General features: G+C 49.1%; 2 protein-coding genes across 2 annotated transcripts; both read right to left on the reverse strand.

Moving 5' to 3' along the window:
* Positions 1 to 1,727: 1,727 nt before the first annotated feature.
* faxcb (failed axon connections homolog, metaxin like GST domain containing b) lies at positions 1,728 to 6,326 on the reverse strand (the record flags this gene model as incomplete). Its single annotated transcript, XM_084445169.1, has 6 exons — positions 1,728 to 2,032; positions 2,897 to 3,013; positions 3,115 to 3,332; positions 4,082 to 4,278; positions 4,390 to 4,522; positions 6,076 to 6,326. 6 exons carry the CDS (start codon positions 6,324 to 6,326, stop codon positions 1,728 to 1,730), a joined length of 1,221 nt encoding a protein of 406 aa, XP_084301295.1.
* Positions 6,327 to 6,956: 630 nt separating this feature from the next.
* Positions 6,957 to 12,223, reverse strand: coq3 (coenzyme Q3 methyltransferase). Its single transcript, XM_084445174.1, has 6 exons — positions 11,964 to 12,223; positions 11,598 to 11,735; positions 10,881 to 10,980; positions 9,237 to 9,479; positions 7,680 to 7,839; positions 6,957 to 7,510 (listed from the first exon to the last, which is right to left on the reverse strand). The coding sequence occupies exons 1-6, from the start codon at positions 12,152 to 12,154 to the stop codon at positions 7,284 to 7,286; spliced, it is 1,059 nt and encodes a 352-aa protein (XP_084301300.1). The 5' UTR covers positions 12,155 to 12,223; the 3' UTR covers positions 6,957 to 7,283.
* Between the last annotated feature and the right edge of the window lie 443 nt (positions 12,224 to 12,666).

Here is a 12,666-nt window from a genome sequence, read left to right on the forward strand (position 1 = left end):
GTCCTCCACCAGGTCTTAGTCCTCCAGACCAAGTCTCAGTCCTCCAGACCAGGTCTCAGTCCTCCAGACCAGGTCTCAGTCCTCCACCAGGTCCCAGTCCTCCAGACCAGGTCTTAGTCCTCCAGACCAAGTCTCAGTCCTCCAGACCAGGTCTCAGTCCTCCAGACCAGGTCTCAGTCCTCCAGACCAGGTCTCAGTCCTCCACCAGGTCCCAGTCCTCCAGACCAGGTCTCAGTCAGTCCTCCAGACCAGGTCTCAAGCCTACAGCAGGTCCCAGTCCTCCAGACCAGGTCTCAGTCCACCAGGCCAGGTCTCAGGGTTCAGCTAGGCTGGTCTCCTGTTCTCCCCTGAGGTGTTGTCTTTTGAAAGTATGTATTCTATCACACCACTCTTGTCTCGTCTTACCACTCTCATCGCTGCTGTATGAGACTGGTTCAACCCAACTGACAGATATACGGTCAAGACAGACAGACAATAGGTCTGGTAGTTCAACATGGAGGTAGGGCGAGTTAGTTTAAGTACACTAGAACGCTGACAAGTCACTTTGATTTGGTATTATATCTCACTGTGCATCTGCAATGAGTTATTTACTTATATATGTTGCAGGTACACACACACACCTACCTACACAACTCACTCACACCTACACAAACACACTCACACAAACAAACACATACACAAACACGTCTACTCACATACAGTAGTACTGTCGGAACAATCAGTGTCTCTGCTGTGGTCCAATCAAATGGCCTCTCCTATACCATCTGATCAGACTAACCAATGAGAAGAAAATAAACATACAGTTGTGCCAAATAACATGTTTGACACATGAAGATGACATATAAAAAATAAAGAAAAGTGCCAATGACATTATCAGTTAAATAATAACCTGGTTGAATCAAACTTTGATTATTCAATCCTTTCTTCAGTCTGCCAGAGTCCTAACACATTGGATTTATCTCTCCTGCTTCTTTTGTGACACGCACGCACGCATGCACGCACACACACACACACACACACACACACACACACACACACACACACACACACACACACACACACACACACACACGCACAAAGCAGAAGGAATGCAGAGCTACAAGCCCCTCTAGTGGTGAAACAGCAGAACTGCTGTCGACCAGCTCAGCATGGTCAACATCATCCCCCAGAAATCAACCCTTCCATCCTCCCCTCCCTCCATCCTCCCCTCCCTTCATCCTCCCCTCCCTCCACCCTTCCCTCCTTCCATCCTCCCCTCCCTCCATCCTCCCCTCCCTCCCTCCACCCCTCCTCAATGTGGCCTCTGCTTCTGCGAGTTACTGAGGCCCAGTGAACCTTCCAGATGTGCAGGTCAGTCACAGGGGGACACATCATACTGTGACACAAACTAACAGGAAGTTCATACACTTTGCATATAAACACCAGGCCAGAGCTCCGATAGTATCATTTCATTATGGGATATCATCAGGAGTTCTACCATTTGATAGAACCCTTCACCAGAAGTCCCACCATTGGACAGAATCATTCATCAGGAGCCCTGCCATTGGACAGACTCATTCATCAGGAGTCCTGCCATTGGACAGAACTATTCATCAGGAGTCCTACCATTGGACAGAATCATTCATCAGGAGTCCTGCCACTGGACTCTGGGAGCAAGAGCACTGATAGGTTGTCCCTCTGACTCTGCCAGCCAATCCCTATACACTCTCAGGACAGAGGGCGGGTCTTCATTTGAGCTGCTCGTTATCAGAGCCTGTGCCCACGTCAGAGTCAAACTGGGAGTGGTCCGAGTCTGGGTCTGAGTGTGTGTGATTGTGCGTATGTGATTCTATGTGTGAGTGTCTGCCTGAGTGGCTGCTGCCATCGCTGTCTTCCATGGTATCTGTTCTGGAGAACAGGCCTGGGTCCAGTTCTGGAGAACCCTGGCTGTCCGTCTTTCCATCATAGTATAGATCCTCCAGGTCCACGAACCATTCAGGCCAGAACCGCCTCCGCATTCTGTCACAGAACATGGCCAGGTTGATGAGCTCACCTGGAGGAAAGACAATGATGAATGACTGGTCTTTATTCATCACTGAAACTCACTGAATGATAATGGCCGGGTTTCCCGAAACCTTCTTAGCGCTAAGAAGCTCTTTGAGTCTTCTTAAGGCTCCTGTTTGCTTGTTTCGGGAGCCTTAAGAAGACTCAAAGAGCTTCTTAGTGCTAAGAAGGTTTCGGGAAACCCGGCCAATGAAGCTTCAACAACCCTGCACTGCAGTCTTTCACTGCCATCTAGTGGTGGAAATGGAGTACTCGTGTAAACATGAATCATTTGGTTCAATAAAGAAAGCAAAATGTCCCCCAGACAATCTTTTAAAAATCGACTCAAAAATTACTCCCTATTCCCACCCAGTACCCCAAAATACCCTAAAGAACACCTCAAAATACCTAGAGTACCCCAAATTAGACCACAAAGTACCCCGAAATAAACCAAAGCACCCCAAAGTATACTCCAAAGTACCCTGTGGTAGTATTCATGATTTCTAGTTTGAAGCTTTGGAAGATCTTCCTCACAGAATACTGATTAACAGCTGTCCTCATCTAATTTGTTTATGTTGCCCATATTGTCTTGGAGATCAGAGAGTCACACCAGAGACATTGTAACTATTTTGTGCTGTAAATATGGCAGAGGGCACATGTAGCGGGGGGTGTGGGGGGAACTAAACACTTCAATTTCTGCATTCTGGTGTATTTTCGATAAACCAATTTGTGCTGTATTAGCTTGTCTCCTGCTATCTTAGCTAGCTAGTTTTAAGGGCAAAGTTATCCTAAATTTAGCTGGCTAACCTACATGTGAAGAACAGGCCCCGAGGCTTTAACATGTCGCTCTAGGTTGGTCTCTAGCTCCTCCTACCTTTGATCAGCTGTTCAGGGCGGGAGCCGGGCAGGCTCCACATAGGCGTGGCCAGCAGCCCGAACACACTGGCGTCCAGCTGAGACACCTGGGAACCCAGGAAGTACTGCTTCTCTCCTGGGGGACAGACAGGATTAAGTAAGAGTCAAACAGACAAATCAGGCTCAGACAGACACCACAGACAAAACCTCCTTTCCCTCATCTCCGCTCCTCCATACCCAGCAGTGAGGCCAGTGCACGCAAGTCTTTCTCCATCAGCAGGTAGATGTGCTCCCTGGGGAGGCGTCCCAGGCCGTGGGCGTACATCTCCCTAAGCAGCACACCACTGGTCAGCTGGCCCAGCACCCAGCGCAGCACACCCCTCAGAGGCCCACTGACTGACAGCAGCTGCTGGCTGTGCTCCTGGTGCTCCACCCACTGGCAGTAGGCAATAGTCCTGAAGACATACATGCATGCGCACGCACATGTGCACACACACACACACACACACACACACACACACACACACACAAACACACACACACACACACACACACACACACACACACAAAGGGGTGGAGTTAAATCCATCCATCCCTACCCCCCTCACTCATCAACTGAGACTGGGAGTCTTCTACCTGCAGACAGAGACAAGAAGCTCAATGGAGACACAGGAAACAAGGCAAGAAGCAGAGATAAGATCTGCATTCGCCTCCATTATTGTCACTTCCTGTCGCAGCGGAAATGGACAAAGAAGATTCAAGATTCCTTTATTTGTCACATGTAATGTACGGCGTACAGTCACAGTGAAATGTTCTTCTGTACTGAGTCTCTACTGTAACTAGGGGTAGAGAGCTAAGCATAGTCAGAACAAGCAGACACAGACACACACACCAAATGACTGAGTCTGAAGTGGAGGACATCATCTTAGTCACAGGCCTTCTGCTTGATCATAAATAATTCAATCAATAGCCCTCTTTGGGTCTAAAGATAACCCACTATCTCTGAGATAGGGGAGAAGAGAACAGAAGAGAGAGAGAGTGAGAGGAAGAGAGACAGAGGGAGAGGAATAGAGACAGAGAAAGGGAGAGAGACTATGTGTGTGTGTGTGTCTCACCAGTAGAGGTCTTCCTCCACTGGTGAGACAGTGTGTGTGTGTGTGTGTGTGTGTGTGTGTGTGTGTGTGTGTGTGTGTGTGTTTCTCACCAGTAGAGGTGTTCCTCCACCATCTTGGTGACAGCATGGGACAGCGCCCTCTCCTGGGGACTCAGGTGCTTGTTCAGGCCAACACCCAACTTCTCCTCCAGGAAGTCCACCATGAACTCTGACCCTGACACCTGCTGGCAGTCGTACTCCAGCCACGGCATCTTCCCCTGTGGAGACAGCGCCCCGTCAAAGTAGTTCTGCAGGGGGGGCAGACAGGAGAGACCAGGTTAGTTTCATATGCAACACACACACACACACACACACACACACACACACACACACACACACACACACACAGTGTGCTGTACCTGGTAGGGCAGATCCAGCATGCGCAGGTAGGTCTCTATCTGGAGGCAGAAGGGGGAGAGGCTGGGTGCACCATGGCTGGGTCTGGAGAACTGGTGGAGGATGATGGTGTCCTTAGAACTCAGCTGCTCCTTCCTTAGAGAGTAATAGAGAGGACGAGAGGAGGGAGACCGACAGAGAAAGGGGGAGATAGGGAGTGGTTTAACAGGTAGGTAACAGTTACCCAGGTGGCAGCTCTTCTCAGTAGTCAGGAGAGGAGGAGACACTCAGCTCACACACACACACAGATCACCACACATTGATTCTTGCGACCTGATATCTAGCCTACTCCAGTTCTGAGCCACTTCCATGGCATGATCAAAGGCGTGGGGGGGACAGACTACATCTGCAGTTGGAATGAGGAGAGAGGAAATTCAAAGAAACGTGGTATTCTATTAACATGTAGGCCTATGTAGGCTAGTTTGTTCTAGCTAAGAAACGTGTATACTTCATAATCAACACAAAATGCCGCTGTCCAAAGAGCCATGTTGCTGTCCATTCCTCAATGGTGCTGAAAAGCTCTACACAGCTGTTAGTGGCTGAACGATCTACCTGTAGCAAGGCCTGCATAGCTCACTCCCGAGGAGAGACTACATAGGCCTACCGAATACTGTCAAGAGTAGCCGAACATTCACGAATTACTTCCAAACGCGTTCTGTCAGAGCGACAGATTAAAACCCAGAACATGGACACCGGGACTAGCCTCAGAAACCCAAATCCCTGATTGGCGACTGTGCTGTGATAGGAGCGTAACGCATCACATTAACAATAGTCTAACAACTGGACTAATCTCCACAGATGAAAATCTCCAGAGAGACCCGTTGTCACAGAGAGGAGGCAGAAAACAAGGCTCACGTGGGGTTAGTAAGGGCGTCGTGACACCGCTGCTGCGCGCAAGCGACGGTTATTTAAGATCAAGTAGGGCTAACTGGGCACCTGGCATGACCTGGCACAAGAGCAATAGCTTATACGCGTTATTCATACAATACGTTTTTAAATTGGAATCATACAGCCAGCCAGCTCTGCAGGCTGACAAGCAACCAATACACAGTGGACAAACACGGATATGGAGGGACGGGTTGGAAATGTCATACCCATCCATCCCATCCCAAATTAACTCCACATCAGTCATATCATCATCATCATCATCATCATCAATAACAACAACAACAACAACAACATATAGCCTAGGCTAGTAGGCTATGCTACATAATTATCTGCATCATTGCACCTATTCTTAATTTATTTATTTCTATTTAACCATTGTTTAACCAGGTTTGTCCCATTGAGATCAAAGATCTCTTTTGCAAGGGAGACCTGGCCAAGAGAGGCAGCACATACAGTTTCATAGACACAAATACATAACATACAGATTAAAGACAGTAGAATTGACAATCAAGTAAATCAGTTAAAACATTTGCACTCATAAAGCCTGGATACAATTGGACTAATCATGGATTTGAATGTGTTCGTGATTAGTCCAATTGTATCCAGGCTTTATGACCTTAAGACGTATGCTGTAGGGATAGGGGCCTACAGACGTATACAGCATATTTTAAATACACTCGTGATGATAATACGACTGTTGTCATTGTCTTGAGTCATTGTAGCACATTCTGCTCCAGACGTCGCAGGCAGGCAAACCCTACCTGATGGCGAGCAGCTCGTGCAGTAGGTAGGCAGCGGCGGCGAGCAGCGCTCCCCCGGTGAGGTAGAGCATCTTCTTCCACCAGGAGTCGATCCCCAGGACCGACATGATCCCGCCGTAGTCCTGCAAAGGGACCGCGACAAAGCATCCGTACAAACACTGGTGGTCATCGGAGCCACATTGCCCGAATCGAAGGCTGTGGTTGCGGGAGAGTTCAACCACACACGGCCGGTAGCCAGCACCCCAGTACATTCTCTGTCTCGGTAGGCAACCTGCGTTCGCCCACAAATCCCTCTCGACTTCATCAATGTGCCTGGACAGTTCTACGACCTAGCGACATGCTGTCAGTCTATCTGCCAAGCAGGAGGGAGGCTATCAGCATCTTTGCCCCTGATGGTGCCCGCACCCTGATCGGCATCCTCCGCCAGCGCTCGGGGCCTTTGTCCTCTTCCAATGGAAGCGAGTGACGTCACCACGCCTCGCCGGTGAGCACTCCCCTCGCACAGCTCAGCCAGAATAAGTTGATTTTTTTGGAGCAGCGATATGCAGCTTAATGAGAGGACAGGATTGAGAATGTCCTCATACAATATCATACGATCTGAGATTTTACATTATCTGAGCGATGACGATACACATAGAAAACACTTTCTGAAGTACGCCATTATGTGGGCTAGATAAGAGATCATGTAGGAGAGAATACATGAGGAAATGCTCCCTCCTGAGAGAGATTAGGAGAGAAGACTAGACATACTGACATGGTGTATTTTCTGATTAGACTAGAATGGATAGGTGAAAAAATATAACATTAGATGACTCCCAGACATCAGTTTTATTTTGTTTTATCAGATGAACCTCCAACTGTTGGACATCGAAGGCGGAGCCTTGCTCAGAGCTCATGTGCAGCTCAGGAAATGACCATGACCAAGAAGATTTCCCCATCAGGTTCAGCCAGGTCAGCCAGGTCATCTTCTGTGACCTCTCACCCCCCCCCCCCTGGAGAAGAGCATCTCAATGACCTGCAGCCTGAAACACCACAACATCACAAAATCACATCAAGACAGGTTGCTACAGTATATATACTCCCGTCTTCTCATTTCTGATTGGCCATGGTTCTAGTGTCTCAGGTCCTTCATCGACCCTGTCCTCCAGTCCTCCAGATCTGTCCCAGCGCAGCCCTCTGGCTGCAGACCTCCAGAGGAGAGCCTGCCCTCAGTTGTGCCCAGGGATGGGCGATGTGTCTCTGGCTGTGGTGATCTGGGGATCGTTCTGGACCTCTGGGTGGGCGGCGGCGGTGTTGTGGGAGTGGCCAGGCGGCGAGTCCTCCCTCCTCTTGACGGCGTGCAGGGCGTAGTTGATGCTGGTGTTCTGGGTCCAGCTCCACCTCCCAGACACAGGGTTATACAGCATGCCCCGGACAGTCTCCACACTGAACCCATCTGGGTGGGGGATGGGGTATAGAGGGGGGAAGACGTAGGAGGGAGGGGGAGATAAAGAGACACAAAAAGACAGTCACAAAATATCCTATAATGAGGACAGTGATTGGATTATCAGAGAGAGCCTAGAGCACTCGGTGTGGTAAGAAGGAGGAGGAGGAGGGAGACTTACTGGACTCTAGGAGGCGCTCCAGGTCCACAGGGGTGATGAACTTCTCCCAGTCATGGGTCCCAGCGGGCACGATGCCCAGCACCCTCTCTGCTGCTACGATGGCCAGGGCGTACGACAGGCTGGTCTTCGAGATGGTGGTTATGAAGAGAGAACCACCGGGCTGGAGGAGTGAGAAGGTGAGAGGAGAAGAGCGGAAGAGAAGAGGAAGAGAAAAAAAGAGGAGAGGAAGAGGTGAGGGGGAGTAGGGATGGAATATGGTTCAGTATTACTTGCACAGCCACAGGAGTAGCTACGGTTAGATAGTTACATCTACAGCTGTATGACAGGTACTGTTACATCTACAGCTGAAGTACAGGTGCTGTTACATCTACAGCTTTAGGACAGGTGCTGTTAGTGAAGCCTCTACTGGTCTCTACTTTACTTTACTCGTCTCGGCTGATACAGTAAAGTGGTAGCCAGACATTTAGTTCAGTTCATCTGAACAGTGACAGTTACAGTCAGAGAGAAATAACAAGAGCTCACAATCATCTCTTAACAAGAGGCTTAAACACGAGATCAACCCCTCTACTCTAACTGCAGCACTCTAACACAGCAGCAGCAGTAAGAGACAGAGTCGGCTGTAGATTAACAAGATGTGGAGGTATTAGAGATTAAGAACACACACACACACACACACACACACACACACACACACACACACACACACACACACACACACACACACACACACACACACACACACACACACACACACACACACACACACACACACACACACACACCTGGAGTACTGCTCTTATTGCAACACAAGTGCACAAACACACACTTAAACACTAAGCCTGCCAAGGACAGTCATATGCTGTGACATCACCATGAGCGGCAGGAGTCAAGTCACACTTTATTTGTATGGCACATTTAAAACAACCATAATTGAAATGCTGAACAGGCTAAAATACCAGAAACATATATAAAATAAATAACAATCAACATACTTGTAATAAACAGGGATCTATCTCAACTCGAGTTGAATGCCAACAAGAACAGATGGGTCTTTAAAAATTCCTAGGGCCTGGGCAAATCTTGTGTGGATTGGTAAACTGTTCCAGAGATTAGGGGCAGCCACTGCAAGTGCTCAGTTGACTCTATTTTTGAGCCTGGATTGACCTCAGTGATCTAACGGGAGTGTGATGGTGCAAGAGTTCTGCTAGACAGGGTGGTGCCTGCAGCTGCCCGTTTATAGCCTTAAAAACAAGCAACAAAATCTTAAAAATCAATTCTGAAGCGGAGAGGAAGTCAGTGGAGTTAGGCTAATACAGGTGTTATGAGATCATGCTTTCTTTTACCAGTTAAAAGACGAGCGGCTGCATTCTGTACTAGCTGCAGACGACGAAGAAACAACTGTTCTACACCCACATACATAGAATTGCAGTAGTCTAATTGAGAGGTAGCCTAATAAAAGCACAAATATTTATCTCGGAAGGCAGTGGGTGAGAGATGGGCTTTAATCTTAGCTAGAATTCTTGGGAGGGAGGTGGCGTTCTGGGTCAGGTGACCTACCTTGAGGACGTGATGGCAGCCGAGGGCGAAGGTGTCCAGGTCAGCCAGGTGCTCCACTACCTCGGACGCCACCAAGGCGTCAAACGCGCCCTCCTCCCCTGGGGGCAGGTCCTCCAGGGCGCAAGCACGGTAACTTACGCGCTCTCGCAGGTCCGGGTCCTGGGACGCATGCAGGTCTGCTATCCCAATGCTTTCCGCTACTGGGTCGATACCCAGAACATCAGCCCCAAGTCTGCCCAGGGGCTGGAGAGAGGGAGTGAGAGAGAGAGAGGGATTCACCGCCAGACGGGGGGTGCTGCAGGAGAGCTGATTAGCTGGGAGAGACAGTGGATGGGCTGTAGATGAAGGTTCTACGTGTTCTCTGTATTCTCTGGGCTGTAGATGAAGGTTCTACGTGTTCTCTGTATTCTCTGGGCTGTAGATGAAGGTTCTATGTGTTCTTTGTATTCTCTGGGCTGTAGATGAAGGTTCTACATGTTCTCTGTATTATGTGGACTGTAGATGAAGGTATTCTCTGGACTGTAAATGAAGGTTCTACACTCTGTTCTCTGTATTCTCTGGACTCGATAGGGAAGCTGCTGAGAGGACAGCCTCTGGCCAGGCGGGGTAATGAAATGTCATGAGTGTCAGGGAGGAGCTAGTCACCAGCATTCCACACAGCTCATCTCTTATGAGGACAACGTCCCTACAGCAGTCTACACACACACACACACACACACACACACACACACACACACACACACACACACACACACACACACACACACACACACACACACACACACACACACACACACACACACACACACACACACACACACACGCACGCACGCGCACACTCTTACACAGACATACAATTGGCAAAAAACAATCAACATTCAGTACACTGTGTGTGTGTGTGTGTGTGAGACAGAGACATAAAGGGACATGATGCTGTCTGCTTGAATCAGACCTTAACTGCTGGTATGCGTTCAGCAGAATGCTAATCTGCCAGTGTGGATAGTTATCCAAACTGAAAAACACATAAACAACAGTCAACTACCCACTGTCCTTTCCAGCAGACCGTGACCAGGCCTGTCAGCAGAGCTGGGAGATGGAGCCCACACTCAACATTGAGAAGTGGGACAGGCAGTACACCACTGGAGAAATACATCCCAGACAATCTAGATGTGATCTGAAAGCTGACGATTCAAACAATGGAAAAGCCAAGCAGCTATGTACGTAGAGACGGTTGAATTGTGATCACATGGCTCATCATCGGGGCGGCTGTAGCTCAGTTGGTAGAGTGGCTCGTTCAATGATCGAAGGGTCAGTGGTTCGAATCCCAGCTCCGACTGTCCACATGTCGAAGTGTCCTTGAGCAAGACACCTAACCCCAAATGGCTCCCAATGAGCATGTTAGCACCTTGCATGGCAGCTGCCGCCATTGGTGTGTGAATGTGTGTGAATGGGTGAATGAGAGGCCATTGTAAAGCGCTTTGAGTGCCGTTAAGGTGGAAAAGCGCTATATAAGTGCAGTCCATTTACCATTTACTCATCTATCTGTGATGTTGTCAAATCACACATCTAATCGCCCCTGCACGCACTTAGACCCTCTATCTCAAACACACACTCTCTCCAACACACACATGGTGGTGTTGTTACCTCTGTGAGCAGGCCGCCTCCACAGCCCACGTCCAGGAGACGGAGTCCTGCGAGGGGTTTCCCTGGCCGGCACCCACCGTGGACGCTCAACAGGATGTCCCTGAACACAGAGGTCATGGGTCACTTCCTGTCACTGAACAAGGAATGTATAAAAAAGGAAGCGTCAGGCAGTTGACACAGCATCTGATCTCATGAGAAGTAAAGGGGGGGGGGCAGCCTGAAGTTCTACAACCTGACAGTCTAGAAACAGCAGGGCCGACACATCCGCTATGACCATAGAGACCACCGACATGATCAACAGCACCAGGAATAAGGGAGGGTGGGGGGTTGTTGGAAGTATTATGGGCTGGGTGGGCAGCATGGAGATTAGCCCGTCATTACAGTGAGATCGTATTAACTAAACAGCCCTGCCTCCCATAACAATACCCGATTCCCTCTTATCTATCACAGGGCTGATGTGGGGCAAATCTGTCGCTTTGAGATTTTCTGTCCCAGTCATCCCCCTTTAGCCCAGACATCTTCCCTGAGGTGTTTCTCTCGCTGTCTGTCAGTCTCCATGCATCAATAGGTCTGGCAATGACTACAGCTGGATGACATAAACTGATCCAGTCAATCAGCTCACATGTAATGTATTCCTGATTCAAATCTCTGTGTTCCAGGTAATACGGAGCTCTAGATCACATCTAAGATGATGATCATTGGCATAGACAAACACACCGTAGGAAAGGCACTCGTAGGTCGTTCATGGAGTGGAGGGCGGCAAATTCGCCCTGTTGGTCCCACCATTTGTTGGCCAGCAACTGGAACCTCCTCACCTCGTCTGGATCCACGGTGGACTGGGAGGCCCAGCGAACCCTGCAGAGGAACGAACCCATTTCAGCGTCACACGCACCCAACAGATTAACGTCTGACCTGCCTGTCCGTCACCCGTTAACAGGCAGTCATGCCACGAAACCTATTCCATCCTGACGCACCTCAACAGGCTAGGAACATTTTACCCCCAAAAAATGCTAGTTGGGAAGGATTAATCTCATAAAGGAAAGAGCCATCCAACGGTTAACGCTGGCTAGATGTGATAGCTACCTCACATGGCACGGTACAGAATGCTGTCCAACAGCCCGACAAGTGCCCCTGTTCGGCAGCAGAACGCGGTGTTGACATGCTGACGTCCAGCTGACCGCGGTCCGGGCTGACACCGGACAGTATCTCTTGACGCTTGTGGAGGTCCGGATGCATAGCCCGAGGAAAAGCCGGCCGAACTTCTTTGAGTACATATTATATTTAAGCGACTTATTTTAGTTAGAGTTCTATGTCCGTCACAGAGCTGTCAATGTGACCGTGCCCATATTTCGCAATTTTCCGACTGGAAACACCGCACTAAACAAATAGTTCCTAGTCTAAGCAGCCTCATCACACCGCGCGGCTGTCTTGGAAATTGTAGGCCTCTATTGTTAGGGCAATCGCTGATATAGATAAGTACTTTATAGATAAGATATATAGATAAGTACTTTATTGATCCCCATGGGGAAATTTCTGTTGTAGCAATATATACACACACGACACATTGAAAGCCACAGGGCAGCAAAAACGCACAATCAGGTACAGCACAGTACCGCGTCAAGTCAATCAGGCTGTCAAAATCAGTCAAATCAAGCTGTGGGTCAATTCCAGTCAGATCATGAGTGACGTGTTGCTGTAACTGAAGGTGGTCCTCTGCCTCACCAGAATGTCAAGAAGAGAGTGGGAGACATTGTCCATGATGGCCCTCAGTTTGGCCAGCATTCTT

Source organism: Borostomias antarcticus, assembly GCF_949987555.1.
Source record: "Borostomias antarcticus genome assembly, chromosome: 10".
Lineage (NCBI taxonomy): Eukaryota > Metazoa > Chordata > Actinopteri > Stomiiformes > Stomiidae > Borostomias > Borostomias antarcticus.